General features: G+C 43.7%; 1 protein-coding gene across 1 annotated transcript in view; it reads left to right on the top strand.

Annotated features, from left to right (window-relative positions):
* Positions 1-22,601, top strand: part of LOC126519129 (DNA damage-binding protein 2-like) — a 25,444-nt gene continuing 2,843 nt past the window's right edge. Inside the window, exons 1-8 of the mRNA XM_050168739.3 lie at positions 1-1,096; positions 1,822-2,022; positions 4,017-4,162; positions 6,547-6,646; positions 9,975-10,158; positions 13,834-13,976; positions 20,685-20,846; positions 22,460-22,505. Of these exons, the coding sequence (XP_050024696.2) occupies positions 794-1,096; positions 1,822-2,022; positions 4,017-4,162; positions 6,547-6,646; positions 9,975-10,158; positions 13,834-13,976; positions 20,685-20,846; positions 22,460-22,505 (1,285 nt within the window). The 5' untranslated portion in view covers positions 1-793. The remainder of the gene's footprint in view (positions 1,097-1,821; positions 2,023-4,016; positions 4,163-6,546; positions 6,647-9,974; positions 10,159-13,833; positions 13,977-20,684; positions 20,847-22,459; positions 22,506-22,601) is intronic.

Below are 22,601 nucleotides of genomic sequence, written 5' to 3' on the forward strand. Positions count from 1 at the left end.
TTTACTCTTCGAATGTATTCTCGCCCCTCCCCTCTGCAATGTACAATTATGTACCTTGAGGGTATCACAAATAAAAAAAAAACTTCGTAGAATGAAAGCCGACACTGCCGTCGCAACGCACGCGCAATCACCGAGCGGCATTTAAAAAATAAAATGAAGTAAAGAAGAGAAAGAAAGGCATCTATTCCTAAGGCATAAATACATGTCATATCCAATTATAAACACCATTTGGGCGGTCTGAACGCATATATGGCAGCGCGAGAAGTAGTACAAATGACCCCCGAGATCATCGCGACTGATGCGGCCCAATTCGATCGCAGCGTCGCCACAGCTGTGGCCACAGTTTCTCGTCGTCGTCGTCACTGCACAGCATGCGCCGCTCCAGCCGCTCGTCCTGATTCTGGTACCCGCTACTCAGAGGAAAGTGCACATGGAAACTCCATGCAGGTGCAAGTTTTTTCTCCGAGACAGCACCTCAAACAGGTTCACTTCAATGTAGCCGGCATGGCCGGCCTTGAGCTTGCGGGCGCCTAGCAACCGAGAAACGCGCTTTTATATATATATATATATATATATATATATATATATATAGCTGCGAAAGCAAGCCTCGCGCGTGCGCAGGACGCTCAAAATATTCGGGCAGTTCGCGCCATCCTCTCAACGTGCCTGAACTTGCCTGCAAAACGCGAAAGCACGTGGAGTGCGCGAATGCGCTGGCCAGTGGGGGTGCTACTTAGTTTCGTGTTTTTGTGTACATGTGCGAGGAAGTGAACTGATAGTCATCCCAGTGAACATGACTGGCTCCATGGACGACGAGGCAGGGCCTAATCGTCGCGGTCGTCGTTCGAGACGAGGCGCATTTGTGAACGACAACGATGAAACAGCGACGGGACATCGTCGGCCGCGGAACTCTGCGAGCACAAAGAAAAATAGTGATGCTGACAGAAGCGCAAAGAAAAGCTCAAGGAAATCGGCCAACGAGAAAAAGTCGACCGTCGGTGTGATTAATGCTCCGCCAAAAAGAAAGGACAATCTCGTGCAGTGCCTAAACAACAGTTTTTTGAGGGACAGATCCAGCCACCAGCAACTTTGCAAGGTGAACGGATTTACTTCTCTCTTCGATTGCTAACAAGCACATCGTCTTGCATCGACAATATCCCTTGTGTTGTGCCTGAGCGCGGTTAAAATTTAGCGAAATACATGTGGCAACCTGTGGCGTTCATCGGGGGCCCTTGTGATTGGTGCGTGGATGTGCACTGTGAAATATTTGTCATACCGTGCTCGGCTTTCCCTACATTTCAGGCCCGTCGACATATTAATCTAGCACACGTGTACATCACTGCGTAATGCTGACAGTATATTTGCGCCCCAGGTGTAGCTTCCGAAACATTTCAGGACTTCTGACATATGGTGTTAATATGTTTGGTGCATACGATTGATGTTGACTGTCAGGCCGCTTCTTTTAAAGTTATTTATTTGTAAAATTTTATCATATGAAGGCTTACGTCATTTATAGCCAGCTGACTTCTTAAGAAGGCTATTTGAGTCTTACTCATGCATATACTTAAGCTGCGCTAATGTTTAGACCTCACAGCTACGCAGAACTGTATTTCTGAAACATATTTGTTGTGACCAAAACAAGACCTGGTCCTATTTCACAACATCGGCATTTAAAGTTTCGTGTAAATGTATTGCAGCTGCACATACCACACTGTAAGATCCTTATGTTTAGACAAAAAAGAGCTTGACTTGGAGCTAGCAATTTTGTGAAATGAATACAACTAGTACTAATCAATTTGATTGGTTTGACCACATGTTCAGATGAAGAGGCACCTGCTGGCCCGGGAAGTGCTGGGCTTCACACTTGCCAATTTGCCTGTGCCGATGTTCACGGAGTCAGCTCGAGTCACATGTCTCCAGTGGCACCCAACCCGTCCAAACCTTCTCGCAGTAGGATCCAAGAATGGCGAGATTGTCCTGTGGAATGCCTGGGACCCCAAAAAGAATGCTTCCACACCACCGGTAGGCAACTTGGTCTTTCATATTTATTTTTCCCATTTGTTGCATTGCTGCCTGTTCATTTAAAACATTAATGAACTAGTACACAAAGCACCAGTTCTTCAATCACCCTTAGTAATTCAAGAAGAGAGTTGGGCTAGTTGATGCTGTTGCTTTTGCTGCAACATAGTTCCTAGTGCGAAAAAAGATTTGTAACGGAAAAAGAAGAGGGAACAGGACAGAGCACTGGATTTCAACTGAGGAATTTTATTGAATCAAGGACAAGCAAGCACTGTATGCATAAACAAATGTGCAGACAAATGCGCAAACGAGCCAGCAAACAAGAAAAACCATGGACAACGAGCCACTACAAATCATTGACTCTGATTCCTATCCAGATATTCAACTTCTTTGAGTGCCAAGGGCAGTGTGCTTACGTATCTATCACCAACTTTTATACGCTGATGAGCACACATGAACTGTCAAAACATGGGGAGCAGTTACACTTGCAGCAGTGGCCAGCTGCTACTGGAGCACTAATACCCTAGCCTTTTGCTTTGTCTCAATTAATTGTTTTAGAACAATCATTTTTATGTTTCGCACTCAGGGAAGGCAGTTGGGGTTCCCTAAGGCCAGAATATTTGGCAATCACTGTTTTAGGTTGTTTTGATGTATTTGTTGATTGCAAGGCTTGGCAAAAATAAAATTACGTGTATATCCACTTAATTTCCCATTTTTGTAGCAGTGCAAAAATTTGCGAAAATACCTATTCACATGCTTTGTTGTAGGGTGTAGTGCCAATTTTTCCTAGGGTAAGGTGCCATGCAGCCATTCTGCCTTCAGTGTTACGCACAGTGAAGAAGATTGAATACAGAATTCAGTTACAAGATGTCGCATTTGGAATTGCAAGGTTTTCAAGCATGATGCTCTAAGTGGGTTTTCGATTACAGTTCCAGTAGAGCAGAATGAAGGAAGTGCCAGTGCATCTCTCTGCAAAGAGAGAGAGAGAGAGAAAAATAATATACTTAAATGATTTCTGAAGGTCTATTTGGGAAAGTGGTGAAGGGGAAAGGAGATCACAGAAAGTGTGGCTCATTATGGAAGCTTGACTGGTGAAGCTTCATGGTGTGTTAAGCGTTTCTTCGGCATTAGCCCGTGGCCGAACTCACTCATTGAATGTCACCACCTTAGGTCAGTACTTGACCTGGAATGTCTCAAGTCCTACGCGTTGCCACATGCAGTGATGCACTCTTAAAAGTTTTCACTTGCACACATGAAAGAATACTAGGTGAGTGAAATTGATCCAAATGCTCACTTTGCAGTGTTCCTTATAGCCTGCAATGTAGTTTTAAGACTGCAGTCTGTGAGCTTTCCTATCTTGATGGCTATAGAAGGAGCAAGTCACGAAGCTGTAGCTCTGAGAGAACGAAGGGTAGCTATGGCTTTGAATTGCACTATCACTTTCTCATAGTAGTGCAGCGAGTGAGAAAGTGATACGCATGATTTCTGTTTTTGATAGGCACAGTCCAACTTCATAACGCTGCAACAAAGCTCTACCATGTGCATAGGTCTTGCATGGCCTTCGAGATAGTGCCATTCCACTGTTGCAATGGCGGGTGGGAGGGGCTCACTGCAAGACAAGTGGAATGTGCTACTCATGAGCTGAAATGCATGGAAAAAGTCGCGTTGATTTTACTAAATTAAATTTGTAATGTCGCATGTATAATCGAGAGCTAACTCGCAACAATCACTAGTATCAGCTTACCTAGGCAGCGAAGTCGCACAGCAGGCGCCAAAAACAGTGGTTGATGAAATATACAGTGTATTTTTGACACTTCCTATTGCTACAATATCATATTGAAGGTCTGTGTTCTCTGAGGTTTTGTGCTCCAACTTGCAGTGTACATTTTTCCTAAGTTCAAAAATGGTGCCGAAAAGAACTCTCTAGAAATTGAGGGCCTGATGTGGCCCTAACAATTTTCATGGCGAGTACTTTACTTGGTGTTATTTCACTGCAGACGGGCAGTGGCTCAGCTGTGGCAGCCATCAAGTTCCACCCTGAGAATGCTTCACTGGTATACACTGCCACACTGCTCAGCCGAGTAATGCTGCAGGACTTCGGAGGAGCTGAGCCGCAGGTGTTTTGGGACACAGAGTCCGAGAGGTGAGAGGATTGCTCCGTTACAGACGTAGCTAGTCTTGCTTTACACATTGTTTACCTAAATAGCCGCTGTTGTCAAAAGGGGTTTGTGCATTTTTAAGTTTGTTGGGTTGGACACATACTCCATGTCTTCTTCAGTTAACGTATATCTTGAATAATCACTGATTATTGTTTTACAAATTCAGAAATATTCTTTATTTAATGCTTCTTCCAGCAAAATTTTCTTCTACTCACCGCATTAGCTCATTGGCTATGACATTGCGTTGGTGGGCTCGAGGTCGCTAGCTCAATCCAATTTCAATGAGGGTGAAATGCAAAAATGCTTCTATACTTAGATTTAAGCACACATTAAGGTACCCCAACTGGCCAAAATTAATTTGGAGTCCTCCACTACAGTGTGCCTCAGAATCAGCTTGGGGCTCTGGCACCAAAAGCCCCAGAATTTAATTTTAAAGATTTACTTCATTGTTTATTTGTCCATTTCCAGTTCCTGCTTTTATCAGTCTGGTAAGAAAAAGGTCCCATATTTACTTACCATTCTAGTAGTTGCTTCAGGTTGTCTTTAAGTACCCCAGTCAGACAGGCAAATTTAGTGATACTTCAAATGAGTGGACTTCGCTTCACTGAGCATCGCTTTGGCGGTGGGGTGCGAGACAGCATCACTAGCAAAACGATGTGTTTCATGGTTGATGACAATGATTATCTATGAAGCCATAGGCTGCTTGTTTTGATTCTCAGCGTTTTCACTTTTCGAAACAGCTACTGCTTTATTATGAAAAAAAAAAAAAGAATGCTTATTTACAAAACCGTTTGCAATAAAAAATAAATACTATAATTTCTTTATTCTGTCTTTCGTTTTGAGCCAATACAAACAAGAAACATATGCAAAATCTAGACAGTCGAAATGGTGGCCCCTGTGGACGATTTAACAGGCACCGAGAATGAACATTTTAAATTTGTTTTGGCATCACTGATGTCACCTCAATGCCACCTCAATGAGGTGGCAAATGAAGCAGCACGAGGACTTTCTAGCCGTGCTCTTCAAGACCGAGCAACTTACACTTCACCCGGGGAACACAGGGATCGATTATTAACATATAACGAAATCACGAAGCATTATTATTTAAGCAGAAGGGAATACCCATTGCCACACGGTAAGCTTTGCAGAGCCCAAGCGGTCACATTACGTTTGCTACAGACAAGAACATACCCAAGTCCATATTTTATTAACAGGATCTATCCGGAGAGGGAAATTCAAACCAACTGTAATAAGTGCAATGGCATCATTACTCTTGACCACATGCTTTGGCAGTGCCCCGCGGTCTTCACAGACCGTGACAAGGAACAAGAATGGTGGCGGCAAATGCTACACAGTGAATCACTCTCTGACCAATTACGGGCAGTCCAGAAGGCCCGCGATGTGGCTGAAGGGCTCGGCCTGACAGTCCCAACGTGGGAGCGGCCCGCGTCAACGTATGGTTGACCTTCAGGACCCAATAAAGTTCTCCATACCATACCATACCATCACTGATGTCAAGGGAATGCTCATAATATCTTAAATCACAAAAAAAATTTGTCAAAGAATTACTGCTGACCTTACATTGAGTATCTTTAAATTTATTCTTGAAGCACTGCTGTCGACGCTACATACTTCAGCGCAGCAATGGGAGTTCATCGAACACACTTGCTGGCAAGTGCGCTTCACAGCATCTGCCGCTAAACCTTTCCATATGATAGCCTGCGAATGGCACTAATGGTCAAGTGCACTCGCTCAAAGTGACACTAAATTTGCTCTTCTGACTCGGCCATTATACTTGTCATGTAGTACTGTATCCGCAAATTTAAGTATCCCCTAAATCTGAACACCAGCACTATTCTTGTGAAGGAGATATATATTCATATTCCCAAAGGTATGTGCAGGAAAGTGTAATTTGCGAGTGGGCACCCTCCACCGTTTTGTTCGTCAATGGCATGAAAAGGAGTAAATAAGCACTCAGGTACAGATAAATATTTTATTCTGGTGTGTGTACAGTTGCATCACCCTTGTGCCAGCATATGCTTGCTGGCATTATTGGAATGTACACAAACAGGACAGCAATGCCTGCCAAAAATAGTGGAAGGTTTGAAGAAAACTAAATGATTCTTAGGACCAGGACACTGCCGTTGAAATGCATCTGTAATGTGATTACAAAGCAAGGTATTCTGGAAATTGGTCTCTCAAATTCAGAATTGTCACATTGTGTCTGTGGACAATCATTGACATTGGTGGATGGAATGTATCGTATGTCAACTGCACATTCTGCATGTGACAGTTCTGCCAAATTTGCCCAAAAAATACTGCAAGCTTTCCCACTGTCTCGTTCATACCTGTTTTTGTTTCTTTGCAGGGTGTGGTTTACTGCCTTAGATGTTTTGCATGAGAGGAAGATGGTATTAGCTGGAGACAACATGGGCAGCATTTATGCATTCAGCACTACCGGCGAGTTGGTATGTACTGAGGAAAAATACCAAAATCATACAAACTGCTCAATTTATTATAACCTCAATGATATAGTGCTCTTCTATGTATATTTTGGACAGCACATACATTTTTAATTTCTGCTAACATTTAAGCTCTGTTGGTCCCATGTTGAAATTATGTATGCAGATGCTCTCCTGAGACTACATGGGTGATACATATAAGCAGGTGGGGCAACATGCGCGACACTGAATTGGAAGTTCTTTTCCTGTTTTGTTCCTGAAGCTTACCATGTTTAACTTATTCAATGACACCACCCTTTCTAGTTATGTTTTCCATGTTTAGCCCTTTCAGTGTCCCTTTTTTTTAATCAGATATATAACGAACACCCTGGTTTATTTTCATTATTCATAAGGGAAGAGATGACATGAATAATGGCAAATGCACTCCTAGTGTGATACTCACTAGAGAGGGGAACATACGGGTAGGTTAGTGTCACTGACATGTTTAATGGCAGCAGGAACCAACCTGTTAAGTTACTAATGGTAGTGACAACACTGAAGGAAAAAATATATGTATGTGCCAGAAGTTGCTGACAGCATCTGGACATAGTGTGCCAACATTTTTTACCACTGTTTAAGAGGAACCACATTTAGTGAGTGCATGCTTGAGATTAGAGAACATTCAAGTATCAATTAAAGAGGTTCTGCAACACTTTTGAAGACAATGTCTTCCTTGGCCAGTTTTCCCCACTTTTTCTTATCTGTCATGTCTGTCCTAGCCTCTTTTGTGAGTGAGCACACCAACAAAGGAGGCAAGAGCCAATGAGCAGAGCGGCAGAGGCTGGAAGTTGTGTCGTGTGTGCCCGAGATAAGCCACAACTTGAAAAAAGTGGTGAATTAGGTACAGAGTGCCTGTCGTGTTCTCTGCTCTCAACAGGCTGACCCAACTGTGTCCTCGTATCATGTGCACTTTAAAGTAGGCTGTCAAGTGAGGCAAGCCAAGCCTTATGTATAGTGCACTGCCGTGGTGGTATATGAAATCCCCATGACATGTGGAAAGTCCTATGTAGGACATACTGACCGCAGTGTTAATGATTGAATTAAGGAGCATGTTAATAACTTGAAAAAGGACTTGACTGCGCATCTTTCAGCACACTGTAAATCCTGCTATTGTCACCCAAGATTTCATGATGTGAAAATCCTGGATAGAAGCAAAGACAAAATGGCATGCGAACTTCTAGAGGCATTTTACATAAAAGATACAAGTAATGCTTATGTGAGTCAGACTTCTGTTGTACTGTTTAACGTGAAACATAGTTTTTAATTCAAATGATCTTGCTGGCTTTGATAAATGCCTTCTGTAATCTGTGTGTTGTGGCTGATGCATATGCGTACAGTATTAGAAAAAGTATATATATATATAGTGTATGCCCCTGCTTTTCAAATAAAGTTGCTAGTAGCACCTGAGACATGTGTCTGGTGCGTCTTCTTTGGTTGTTCCCTTATGCTACATTGTCATTCAGACTGCCTCTGGCAGAAACAAAAGAGAAAATCTGATTGTTGACAAGGTGGCAGGGCCATGTGGTGGCACAGAATGATACTAATGTGTAGATGGCCTTTGAGGTCAGCCAATGTGATGGTGTGTCATGCCACTCTGTCTTAGGTCATGCCCATGCAAAACCTCGGTGTTATGGTTGGTGGAGCATGGCATGCACCTTTCTTGTGGGCTTTGAGCACAACTTGCACAATGAAAATTAGGGGAAGGCGAGGATATTGCATCATTGACAATATTTGATTGCCAATAGCTTTGTTCGTACTAGGCATATTCAAGAATATTTATGAGAAAAGTCATTATAATAATACCAGAAATGTTCTACACCCTTCATAAAGAATGTGGCTGCGCCCCATTGAGTGGTCTTGTCTAACCTTAATCCCGAGAGGACTCAAAGAACATACTTGTTTGCTAGCAGAAAAGTGAACAGCTAATGTTGGTGTAAGGCCTTGCTACACCAAGAAAATTTGTTGTCAAGCTCTTGTTTCTAGAGGTCAAAATTTAGGAGTTGCTAACATCAAAACCATTATGTAAGAAATGTTTAATGTGAATGAAGGCTTCAGTAGTGGTATAAATAGCCATTTCATAATGTCAGGGTTAGCTTCCTCTTTTGGTTCCCTCTATGATATTCACAGATATTGTATTGAACATTTGCATAATATTAGCCATCCACATTGTTGTGGGTTGAATTTCTGGCGTTCGTAGCCACATTTTCATGCAAACAAAGTGTAAAAACACTCATAAACTTAAATTTAGGTGCACATAAAGAACTCCAGGGGGTCAAAATTAATCCGGAGCTATTCAACATATCTTTCATAGCGCCAGTGTTACATTGGGACATTAAACCACATGAGTCAATCAGGTTTGCCCAGTGTTCTGTTTTAAATGGCATGTGTCACCTGGAGGTTTGGATGCAATAATGTAAGTGGGTGGGCAGCAAAATGAAAGGTTCGTCAGCCACTCTTTAGTAGTAGAGATGTTGCTTATAAATCAGATGGGTAAACTGTTCACAATGCATGTTCTCGGCATAATGTTTCGTCACCGTAAGGTAAACTAGCAACAGTGTTTTTACATTTTGGTGAGAACATCATTAATGCGAAAGCATTATATGCCCCATTATGTGAAAATTTGTCTGTGTTGGCGTGACCGAAAGATGACCAGGAGTAAAGCACGTCAAATAGAGCGTGACCAGGAGTAAAAATACGTCAAATAATACTCGGATTGATGTCAAATTTCTCGGTGAGGTTCCTGTAAACAAAGTAAAATAATGGCTTTAAAAAGAAAATTTTGTGAATTTTGGTCTGGGTGGGAATTGAACCTGGGCCTCCGGGGTGCGTGACGAGCACGCTTTCGCGATGCAACAGCGGCTCCACGGTTCTGGCTGACTAGAGGTGTGGCCCAATGTGTGCTGTGCATCATTGGGCACGTGACGGCACAGCCAGTGGGGAGGAGTTGGTGCCACATCATGAGTGCGTTCATGGCGTTTCAGGGTATACAAATGGTATAATGCTTTTGCATTCCCACACGTAAGCATTCTTAAGTGTCTCTGTCGACATTATTTTGATTCACTAACCAGATTGTGTAGGGTTTTACAATAAAAGCATCATCTGTATAATGAAGTACTGTTGGCCTTGCATGGCTTCGCATGCCTGGCGACTGTCATCTGATAGATAGTAATTTCTCCCCACATTGCGGTTTGAGCTCTGGACTTATCAGCTTGTGCGGCAGAGAAGTGTTTTGTAGTCTCGGTTCCTGTTGTTTGTGTTTCTGTATGAAATCAGACGCGTTATTTGTGTTTTGCAGATGTGGCCTCAGGCCAGCCGTCTCCATAAGGGCAAGGTGAAGTATCTGGAATTTGTGGGCCAAGGCTCAGATCTGCTGATATCGGCATCTGTGGACCATACTGTTCGCATCTGGGATGTGCGCAAGTTGGGAGGCCCCAATGACTTCCTCATAGCACTGCCCCACACGCAGGGAGTGAACTCTGGTGTGTGTAACTGCACTTAGCTCAATGGTTACGTAGCCTCATGTATTTCTACAATGCATTCCCAGTCACTTCGCAACGCATGGAAGCGAGTGATTGAGGGGTTTAATGTGGCGGCACTACGATCCCACTAATTTTATGATTGCTTTCACTAGAGCATGAAAAACTTTTGCCGGGCACCGCTGTCGCTCTATGCTTACTCTTTGGCTTCCTCATGACTTGCAAAAAAGAAAAGTTGACGTGGCCATAATTAGGGGGGGGGGGAGCAAGAGATGTCTCCATAAACTGCAACCATTTGCTGGGAAAGTGGTGTCCTCTAAATGACCTCTATTTTTGATGGCATCACTGGGTAGGCATTGAAAAAAAAGTACAAGAAGTAATTACCAATGCGCAGAGCATTTCGAGTGGACGGCTGCATGTTCAACTGGACACTGAGCTGCTAGAACAGTTTTCCAGGTTAGTCGACTGCTTAACACTGGGGTAAATTAAAAGAGCATTGGACAATATTACAGATTGATTAACTGTTTAACACTAGGGTAAACTAACAGAAGATGTCACTTACCATTACTGGACATCTCCAGTACTAACTAGAAATAAATTTTCACACAATGTACCTGGTATTAACAGGAAAAACGGGGAATTCGGGAGATGGAAATTCGAGATGTTTAGCAAAATGAGAACAAGGTGAAAGCCAATGTTTCGACAAGTGGACTTCTCTTTTTCAAGGTGGCATATGCTTTCCTCACTACAGTATTAAAGGGGATGGGCGTAAGGTGCGTGGGTGCAGCCACGAGCGAAGGTGTGTTAGCGACAAGCGTGTAGAATTGAGAATAAAGGAGTGCTGTGCACAAAGCCAGTGACACGACCGTCTGTCAATCATGTGCTAAAGAGCCCCTCACTAGGCCCCATAGCAAATTTTGGTTATACGTTGTAAGTTATTACGTGCCCTCTAGGCAGTGTTCCGCCGCAAAAATTTTTCATATTGGCCCAATAATAGCCAAGATATAAATATTTCAGTGCCGCAAACACATTATTTCAGGAGGCGAGCTCCACTCGCCCCATCTAGCCTCCACAGGCGAAATTCCTTCCTGCGTTCTCCCATGCCGGACCTCGAGGATCGCGTGACACATACATCACAGGCCCCCTTCGCTTTTTCTTTCTCCTTGTTTTTTTTTTTTTTTTTTTTTTTTTTTTTTTTTTTCCGGCGCTGCGCACTTTCGCTGGCAGCGTTACGCATGAACTGTTATCATTTTGCACAGTGCACGATTTTACGCACTGTGCACAAGGACACATGATCAGCGATATAATTCAGTGCTACACGAATACTGAGGCAGAACAAGCGGATCGCAGAGCATGATCACGCGCTGGAACACGGTAGAAAATGGCATAGTTTCGGTACCTGTGCACGTGACTGCACGACCGGGGAAACAAGCAGACGAAGCAGGAGTACATCTATCTTGTTTCGGTGCAAAGTAAAACAAAAAACGCGCAGACATTCAGTTTGTGTGTTTTATTATTTTTCTAAACTTCAATTTGTCAATTCAAGCAACAGATCACACAGATAACAGATGTTGTCTTGAATAATTCTCAAAGTCACATGTCACCACGAGTGACTCGCACTGCGGACACCAGTACGTAGGCGCAGGTACATGAGTACATCATCGTCAGGATTGGAGCACGCTCGCCGCGAAGGAAAGGGAAAACAGCGTTCGGATTGAAATTTCAGACCCCTCTGCGGCCTGTAGCGAGGTAATTCTTGACAAACACGATCGTTAGCAAGCTTTGTATGCTCTGCGCTTGTCAGCTCAATATGGCCAGAGCTGGTGAGAGGCCCTTTAACGGCTGTGTGTCAATGGAGTGCGCAGCAGCCCTCTATTATCTGTTTCAGTGGTGGGCGTGGGCTATCGTGTCTCTGAAAGAAATAATGGAAGGAGCGGTAGAAACCAGTGCTCGTGGAGAAAAAAAATACTGCAATGGAATAAATAAATAAATAAAAGAAAAAAAAGGGGGGAAACGGAAAAGTAAAAAAAAAAACTATAAGCAACCAAACTACGTGTTGTTGCCTATAGCTTGAAATTTAGCATAGCGAATAGATTCTAAAGCTCCATTTGAAACGTTTATGCCTATTGGTTGCAATGTCTTCAACTTATGGATAAGGTATGATTCTCTGTATTTTCTTTCTCGTTCAGAACGGAAATTTGACTGTAAGATGTAGAGTTTAAGTTCAAAGTTATAACCTGGTTGGGTGGAATGCTCGATGATGGCTTTGTAAGCATTTTAGCTTTGTGTGCGCTATGTCCATTTAATCTGACGTTCATTGATTGTCCCGTTTCACCGATATATTGTTTCTTACAGAAGGAACATTCAAACATATAAATCACATCCGAACTTGTAAAAGTGAAGCTAGATTTCACTTCGTGTGTATAACTATTTGCGGTGCTTTTAATTTTAATGTCACTTTGAAAGTGCCTGCAGGTGTTGCACCTGGGGTGACAACATGCTTTTATTATGGGAAAATGATGTTGGCTGACTTTTGCGTGCACTAACATGTCTTTTAAAGTTCCTGTTGTGGCGATAGGTAACCCTTTGTACATCCGGGAACGCTTTTTCAGACGTTCGTTACTTGATAATATTAGGTGATATTTTCATGACATGTTGTTTATGTTTGGGAGTGCATTAGAATATTTTGTTATAAAGGCTGGCGGTCTGTCAGATTCTGGGGTAGGCTGTTTCTGTGTTAATTCTGACTTTCTCTCCAATCTTGACGCGACATCATAGGCTCTATCGAGAGCAACTTGTGGATAGTCTCTTTCTGCTAGTGTTGATTTAAGGTCATTTAGGGGGTGCACATAATCGTGGTCTTCGCTGCAGCTAGGAATTTTTCTTCGTCGTGGGTGATGACTGTTATAGTCTAAATATCGCTGGCTATCCGTAGTCATATGGTAAAGTGTCGTTATCAGTTTTCCGTTTTCTATGTATACTGTCGTGTCGAGAAAGTTGATCTGACTAGCAGAGTGGTGAGCAGTAAATTTAATACTTGGGTGAAAGTGATTGGAATGTCTAATTAAGTAGGTTAATGTGCTTGTGCTGTGTTCTCATATTATAAATATGCCGTCAATGTAACGAAGATAGGTGCGGGGTGTTAAAGGGTAGGATTTCAACAGGTCTGCTTCAAGCTCTCCCATGAAAATGCGCTGCGCCATGAAAACGCGCTGCCGTTCCCTGCTGCAGGCAGCACGATGTGGGCATCACATTTTACTTTGGTGCCATCCGGTGTTTCAGCTTCCTGTCGCCCGCTTAAAACACCACGCAATAAAAAAAAAAATTGTGTCTCGAGCTGCCGGAGCACCACCAGCTCGATGCACGTCGACGTCTCATGCCGTAATGATCCGCGCGATGCTTCACATTACGTAGATGCCAACAATAGTCTAGTCTGTCAAATTCTTTATTACATTGTCTCACGTTTTCCTGGTTAGCACACTTTTTCTCACAGTTTTTTTCTTAAACGTATGAATGAGGTTCTGCTGTATTCCGTATTCGCACACCCCTATGCAATGGCAAAACGCAATATTCACTTGTCTATGCGCACATTATACAAATGCTCTTCAGAGGGCTGTACAGCTCTAGTCTTCAACCCAGCATGATTGCTGATTGCATATGTTTTGCTTGCTTGTTCAGCCTATGTGAGCCCATCAGATCGGAGCTCACTGCTTACCACAGACCAAAAAAATGAGCTGCGTGTGTATCGTGGCCCTGCTTGGCAAGAACCACTGGTAATACCACATCCACATCGACAGTTCCAACACCTTACACCCATACAGGTAAGTTTCTGTCCTCTTCTCTGGTTGAACTCCCATTCAAGAAAACAGTGTCTTGCGCATGTTAGCCTTTATCCTTATTAGCTTTGATTGGTAGGCACAGCCATTTTAAACGTTGTTAATTATTGCTGTATTCAGGGATGTTGGCTTGATGCTCTTCTACTCAAACGAAACCTACTGTAGAGCATGAGCACAGGCTCAGGCTTACCTTAAAACCCAGATTTGGTTCTTAGTCCGGCCCATAATGGGTGCAGTTATGCCATTTCTAACAATGCTATTTTTTAGCATGTAGCTATTTTAGCAATTGGCTGGAATGATGATCACATCTCTACTTGACTGAGAGAAAAAAATTCACATAAGAACTCCTCTGGGAGTTGTCTAAGTATGCTTAAGCATTGTGCCACTTGCTGAACTCCACGCATCTTGGTGTCATTGTCAATCTTATGAAACTTGATCTGACCAGTGTAAACCCTTATAAACCCTTATGAGTAATTATTAACCTTGCAGAACTAGATCCAATCCTTATCAACCCTTATCTGTCCTTATCAACTATATTGGACTTGATCCAATCCTTATCAACCCTTTTTGGTGCTTATTAACTTTATCAGAATTTCTCAGACCATTATAAGTCCTTATCACTCTTTAGCACCTTATACATCCGCATTTAACCATTATCAGTCGTGATGAGGCCCATATAACCCCTCATCGCTCCTTATCAACTCATTGACTGCTTATTTACCATTAACACAGACTTGACTGGTCACATCTGTGTTGCGCGACGTGAAGCACATGAGCCCTCGGAGATTGGTGGCATTTCAGTCAGTGAACTCAATGGAAGGCACATCCCGCGACCACCGAAACGCGTTGGGGATGTGGCATGTTTGGCATTGAATGTTTGCAAAATTTTAATTCTCCTGATGTCTACAATGCTCCAAGTTGGCTTTACGTGTTGTCCTGGTGATGGGTTTTATTCCACCATCACCAGATCTTTCAGTAAAGACTTCATAGAAACTGTTCTCCTTTGACATTTAGTTTGTCCCGCAGGAATGACACATTCATATGGTTCAGATATACAGTCTACGCTCATTACAACGGACCCGCGTACGACAGACTTTCGGATATAACGGACTATATTTCAGCCTTAGTTTGTTCTATTTATTTTATTAATGTAACAAAGTTCGCTTTTAATGGACCGTGCTACAACAGACTATTGGCTACAGCAGACGAAATTAGCGGCACTTTTTGTCAAAATCGGGCATATAAAACGGACCTTTGCTGTGTCAACACGGGCTGGCAGCTGACGCTATCAAGGAAAGTGTTGGCAGCGGGGAGCGAATGCTTCGTCTGCCTCTCGCTCCATAGAGTCACCGAAACTCGAGATTACGCAATCTCCAATACTATATGCACAGGAAGACAGCTTACATGCTGCCACACTGTCTCCGCAAGCCCACTCTTTGCACACGTGGCAGATTATCTCTAAAGCAGGGTGCACGGCTGCGTGTGCGCTCAGCCGCACTTACAGCCATGCACAACCACGGCCGAGACGTGCGCCAGCTTACCCCCTACTCCGCCCTCTTGTGTGTGCTTGATCTCGTTACCGCGAGCTCGCTACCCTCCCCTCTTTCCCTTTGCTCGCGCAGGAAGATGGCACTCCTAAAGCCACCATCTTTCTGTATCACCCTCGCACAATTTCACTTGCACTTAAAACACACAGTGCGCGAGGCACGATAGGATCGTATCGCACTTGCACTTTGTATGGAGCATGATGCGGCTCCACTTTGGCGGTCCCTCTTGTCAAGCGGCGCATGATTTGAGAGGTGCGTTTGCAAGCAGCCGCTGTTAAGAATGGCCGTACGGGGTGGCAACGTGCCAGCTTTCAGCCCGCTGCACGTGTTCCAAGCCCACCAGACGGGGCGCCCTTCGGAGAACTGCGAAGGGCCGGCAGCCACGTGGCGCGCAATCAACTCAGGAAATTGGTACTTGGCCGAGCCATCCGGGACAAAGCAGAGTTCCACGAAGCCCTCTGACGTCAATACCGAGAGCTGTGCGGCACTGAAACCTGTGTGTGTGTGCTCGTGTCGTGCTCGTTGTCGGGAGCTGAGTGCTCTGTCATGCTAGTAATGTACTAGTGAGCTGTGTGCTCGTAAGCTGTTTGCTGTATGTTAGTCTTGCGGGCTCCATATGGGAGTCGCCCAAGACTGCCAATGTATGTCCTGTTTTTAAATGTAAATCCTGCAATTAAATCCTGCTCGCCTAGCCCTGTCGTCCCAAGTTCATCCCGACAGCTACGTCTGCAAAATCTAATACCGCTTGTAATCCAATCATTTGACCATCTGCGTCCGCGGAAGTTTCCATTTATTGTCTCTGCATACCTTTGCGGTGGCAGTGAAATTTCGTTATATTGAAATCGCATACAAACACACTTCGTTACATTGAGGTTCTAAATACATGGTTTTTGATGGACAAGAGGTTATGAAAAGTTAAGTACTGCGTTATATTGAGAATTTTGATATATTGAAGTTCGTTATATCGAGGTTTAATTGTACATTGCAAATGCAAAGGGCACAAATACAACTTCTTTATGCATATAATACAGTGCGTAGTCTGAAACAGCCTTCATCATCTATGAGTAAGATAATTTTGTCTTCTTGGAGGACTAGACTAGCTCACCATTGCCTGTGACTGTCTGCGACACACGGTCATGCCAGCACTTTGCTGCCTGTCCCTGAGGGAACCTACACTATTGTCGCCATATCAGCGCCGAAAGTCACGGACAAAATGTTGCCACTTTTGCAACACCAGTCTGTTTGTCGTCTGCTACCTACACTCATCGAATGTAGTTTTCATTCTACACTACTGCTATAAAAGATGGCTTCATGTAGGTGGGTGGAGCTACATTTCTTTTACACCAGTTAAAGTGGCGACTTCCTACACTACCTACACTTGTGTGCCCAGTGTAGGTAAAAATAATAGCCCTCTTGATAGCATGCACCTCTGAATCTTGGAGGCTATAGAGCGGGTGCTGGAAACCAAGCCTGGCCAAGTCAGCAAAAAATACAACATGGCAGCCTCTAAAATCGGGTAGCGTGGCTCGGAATGAGCGCTTTAGTCCAGAAAATCAAACTTTGCGGTCTAAATTCGTCTGAAAAATCTGTCGTGAAAATGCATTAGCTCTATGGAAACCCTGACGGTGCATTTATGGAGTCCGGAATATCCATCAAGTCCGAATTTTTGGGGTCCGAAAATCCGTTGGCTACTGTACAGCTATTTCTCAAATGTAGTATGGCTGTTCATATCACGCTGTAACGAGTGAGCATTATGAACAGATGTAATCTTTTAATTTCTTTTCTAGTTATTCATCTGTCGTCAGCAACCACTCCAGTGGAAAACCTGAAACGGTCAAGTCTGTCTCTGTCAAATAATCTGTGTGCAGCTTATACTCGTGTCACATGAGCACCCATGAACTCCTTTAAGATAAGAGAGAGCGAGACTTCCCAAGGGAGTTCGACCTCAAGGAAGTTGCAGTCGTGTCACACAGACAATAAGGAGTGCATTTGGCGGTGTATGGTTCTTGTACATGTACAAGAAGGTAATTGCTAATTACACTCGTAAGCTTTTATAATTAATGCTCCTTCCATAAAAATGTTATTCAATATATTTGATGCGAAAGACATGCACCTTGTAGAAAATCAAATTGCGCTCCCTATACATAGCAATGCTGACAGCGATGCTAGCCACCCTGTGCTTATCTGTGTTGTACTTTGCACTGTGGCAAGTTGGCTCTGCATTCGGCTACGCAAACTGCTGCAAACTAGACTAAAATGCAACATTTTGCGCACGGTGACCTCCTGAGCTTTCCTTTTAATTTGTCTGTAGTGACTGTGCCAGTATCAGTCATGATTGACATGCTGATAACTGCACGACAAAGGCCACGTTTACATAAACCCGACGCGAGCGGGTCGAGTCAGAAATCGAGCTGACCAATGTGACCATGCTTACGTAAACTCACTTCTGACGAGTCTGGACAACGACGGTACACAGCGTCGAGCCCAGACATCAGCGCGTTTGAACTGGGCCTCCTGTTCCTGCTGCCGTCTGCAACAGCTCCTTTTTGTGGGTCTTATCGCTATGATGAGGTTGCACTGCACAGTGCCTTGTCTTGACTTAAAATCGTGATGTCCCAGTGTTTGCACGCTAGTCTCGGCGCTGGTGGACCGGACTCGTGTGTGTTCACATGCACGCTGCAAGCGGGTCAGGCTGACTCAGCTCGACGCGATGTCTGTTCAGTCCGACCGGCTAGCATCGACCCGATTCTGTCGAGTTGTCAGGTTCGTGTAAATGCCCTGAAAGACAAAGAAAAACATGGCACCAAGTGGCCTAGGTCAAGAGTATTGTGCAGTATAGCAAGCATAACTGTTGCTGAATTGTGCTTGGACATTTATTTAATTCAATGGAAACGCTCTAAACACACGCAACATTAATGTTAATGGAAACAATAATTAAATTATCAGTTTTACAAGTATGGGCATGATAGTACTTACTTTAGCTGCTGAGGGAGATCACCGATCTCCCTTGACCAAAAGCTCCATTAAACTCCATTAGTGGAATGGCGACCATGTGACACCGAGTGCATATCCCTCGAGATAAAGATGACATAGTTAAAAGGAGTTTGCTGGTGCCCATTCGATAGGGGTGTTACATCTTCACATTTACCCAGATCTGGACCATTGTTATAGTCTTTATAGTTAGGGCAAATGGGCTGAACTACGCCAGGTACAGGCCAGGTTTGGCCATGGGGATGGGCTCGGGCAGGCAGCACGTTGCACTTTCAGGATTGTACCGGACCATAAAAAACAGCCTGTACAGTGCTCTAGCCTACAGCTTTCTGATATTGTTTCAAACTGAAGCTAGAGATTGTGCATTGCCTCTCAATCCTGTTTGCTACTTGCTGACTGTATTGCTGCTACCATAATGATATGGCTCCTGTATGAACAGTTCAACATGACAGCTGCTATATATTCTCCTGATAAAACTTACTGTAGAATCCCTTTAAGACGGACTCGAAGGAACCATGAACATTTATTTGTCTTATCACAAGTTCATCTTATCGGAAGAATAATTGGCAACATGACTAGATGCATCCAAATATCTTACTTCAAAACGATAAATGAAGTAGACTTACAAAGGGGGGAAAATAACATAAAAAGCATTTCTTTAGCTGAACCTAATAGAAAAAGGAGAAATGAGGTGAAGCGTCGCGGAGGGGGAAGGTAGGTGGAGGCACATTGGGTTGACCTTCTCTAGCAGTTGCTACAGGTTTTGTTTGTGATACGAATGTACCGGCTTCGTCTCGTGATAACAGCATCCTCGCAAGCCGTACACTGTGTGTGGGAGTGAAAGTGTGCGACGGTGAGTCGAAGAAGATGGCAGCTCAATCTCGCATGCGCAAGGGAGGAACGTGGGGAGGAAGCGCATCGTCTTCTGTCGCACACATTGCACCGGGGAGGGGGGTGTTGTATTTCAGTCATGCTGGATTTATCTTGAAAGCGATCTGCTTTGGAGGCACAGTCTAGGTGGGCTGATGGATCGTAGCTTTGCATGCGCTGGGTTCTCGTTGCTCAGTTTATGTTGAAGCGATAGAGAGCACGAAGATCACTTCACTCGTTGCTGCTGCCGCGATTCCTCACACCAGTGTTTTGACAGCAAATGTCCACGGTCATAGAGTGTGATGCCTTCATATTTGCCTGTGCATGCAACACCGTGCTTGTTAATTTAGTTAGTAAGCCAACGTTTTCAAGGGGGCATTCTACTCTGGTGGCTGCTGCGTATGGCGCAGCGGCGCGAGCCCTCTCTTGAATACGATCTGCGATGCGGACAGTGTAGGCGGTTAGGCGCACCGAGGGCCGATAGCTTCATGTGCACTATAGCACCTATCACTTGCCTGTCACCGCGTTTAAGAAGTGAAACACCACTGTTTTTTGTTTGCTCCTCTTGTTTTCACCTATGTCCATGGGTGATGTGCGCTGCAGGCCTCGAGTAGGGTGCTGAATGCGCACACCCCCAAGCCCAGCGCATCAAGACACTCTAGCCTCCTGAATCGGTAGCGGTCACTCTGAATGTTCATCTTAACTGAAGAGTACGTCTGAGGTGGTTTGTCTCAAACGGATTTTTTTTGCATTGGGTCTATGGAAAACCAAACAAACTTTCCCATGTTGTTTGTTATGTGCGAGAATTTGGCTTAACAGAATTTGTTTTAACGAGAGTTCTGTATGTTCTGATATGTTCGGTAGTGGCACATTCATGTTATATTTTTTATCCTTTTGTAGCAAATTTATCATGCATACCAGGTGTTCTGGCAAAGCCTCTCTAAAGCCAGTGCAGTAGGTATAAGGGGTATATTTTTATTTCGTGTTACACAATATTACTGTTAGCAGGTAACAGTAATCATGTGATCATCACTGAACAGCTTGTTATAGACTGAAATTTACTAAAAACATACTAATTGTTCACTACAGGACATACATGGGTATCCTGAGACTAGCACCACTTTCAACACATCTGCAAACTTGCAGTGAAGTGCGTTAGCATTCTACTTATCATTCTGCTAAAAAGCCTTTCTTAATTCATTATGATGTAAAACCTCTATGATAGTGAAAATCAGAAGTTGCATCTTTGTCCATCTTAAAGCTTGAGTTTCATCATCTCTTACAGGCCAGTTGGCATCCTTTGGAGAACCTCATAGTGGTGGGACGTTACCCAGACAAAAACTTCAACGCCAATGACACTGTGCGTGGCATTGATGTCTTTGATGGCAGCACAGGAGAATCCCTCGGGAAAGTGCAAGGGTCCCTGGATGTGCCAGGCATTTGCTCGGTCAGTCTAGTGGTTCACATTTTGCTCACTGCAGTTTGGTCCTTTACCTTAATCCTCTTTTTTCATTTTCTGAGTGCTGCCTTCTGCCACACACCACTTGAAACACTTTGGAAGGGCACTTGGGCTTTTGCCACGTGATTCGTGTGCCTGCTCTGATGTTCAGTGGTTGAGTGTGCATTAGTTGTGCATTTGCTTGATTGGGTTTAATAATTCATCACCTCCGCAGGGCAGCATTCACGTAAGAGCTGCTTCCTAACTTTTCAGCTTAATATTTGGTAAATACAAAGGTTGAGTAAAAACTGAAAAGGAGGAGTGCACGTCCTGATTAGAACTAGTCCGGCCAGCTATATTTTCGTGCAATGCTGCTAGAATAAAGCGTCTGACAGTGTATGGTGCTTCACTCAAGCTAAACGTTGCAGCATACACCGAGTAGCACAGCAAGCATGTACCTGGCCACAACTTCAGCGTTGATGAAAACTGTGCACTTTGGTGATTCGTACAGAAAGAGGAGCTCATAGGAACAGATAAATTCATTAAGAATGGAATAGCGTTCACACTTTTGGCATATAGAAATCACGGGGATCACATATGGCCAGAAAACATGGATTGAAATAGCCTGCCTCTGTGTGAGAACTGCACCTTGTCAAAATTGCTAACAAAAAACAAAAAAAAGGTGCAGCTCTTACACAAGCATATATGTTAGTTGCTGGAGGCTGTCTAAATTATTACACTGACAGCTGGGTGAGAAACCCTGGGTGTGCTCCTGTGCTAGCAGAGTAACCGATAAACGAGTCCCTGCAGTCATCAGGCATGAATTGTGGGTACCATCTAACGAATGGCCAATGCTTCAAGGTCCACAGCATGATGTTTAATGAAGTGTTGCCCCATAGTGATGTAGGGGTTTTCTGTTTGCTTGCCATCAGTGGAGGGCAGCTACTAGTTGTTTCAACCTGTAATCCTGCACTGCCTCTTGTTTCAACATAAAGTTGCAGCTGTGCACTAAGCACATTGTTAGCATTGCACCAGCGTCGAGCTATAAGTTGAGCTGCACAGCAGTATCCATAACGGTTGCTTCCAGCGGTTGCACGTCTGTGCACATCCCAAATCGAATACCCTTCCAGTAACTGTGACATCAAGCAACATGCAATGGTTGAGTCCATGACCCTTCCAAAATGTTTTGCAAGTTCTCCGCAAGGATTGGGTGCATGCGCAGTCACACTGTGAAAAAGGTGGATTGAAAAGCACACTGAGCTTGCAGTGAAGTCGGTCTTCTAGATCTCTTTTTTTGTACAGTTTTTGAAAAAAAAAAAGTTTCTTTCATTATTATGTATTGTTCTCTTGCAATTTTTATCTCACGATGAAGTTTCAGGGTAATATGGGAACATGAGATTCCACAAGCCAAACAGGGATGGTGCTGAAAAACATGTGTCTGTGAATTGTTTTCACAATCGGGATTTAAGTGCAAATTGGAAGCATGTATAGCCATGTTTACATTATTAAAATAGTAAATACACCCCTTCTCCTCACATTTTGCTGGCAGCTGTGCATCACCAACATTGACATCACCAAGCAATCGGTGAAAAAAGCCTATAATTCTTTTTCCCTTCTTACAGCTTACTGCTTTCAGTTGCTCGGGGGAAGTTTTGGCTGCTGGTACAGGTGAGTGAATTGATGGCATTTGTGGGCTATATATTACAACCCCACACATTGTATAAATTTTAACCAAAGAATTCACACACGATGGCATAAAAGTGC

Source organism: Dermacentor andersoni, chromosome 3, assembly GCF_023375885.2.
Source record: "Dermacentor andersoni chromosome 3, qqDerAnde1_hic_scaffold, whole genome shotgun sequence".
Lineage (NCBI taxonomy): Eukaryota > Metazoa > Arthropoda > Arachnida > Ixodida > Ixodidae > Dermacentor > Dermacentor andersoni.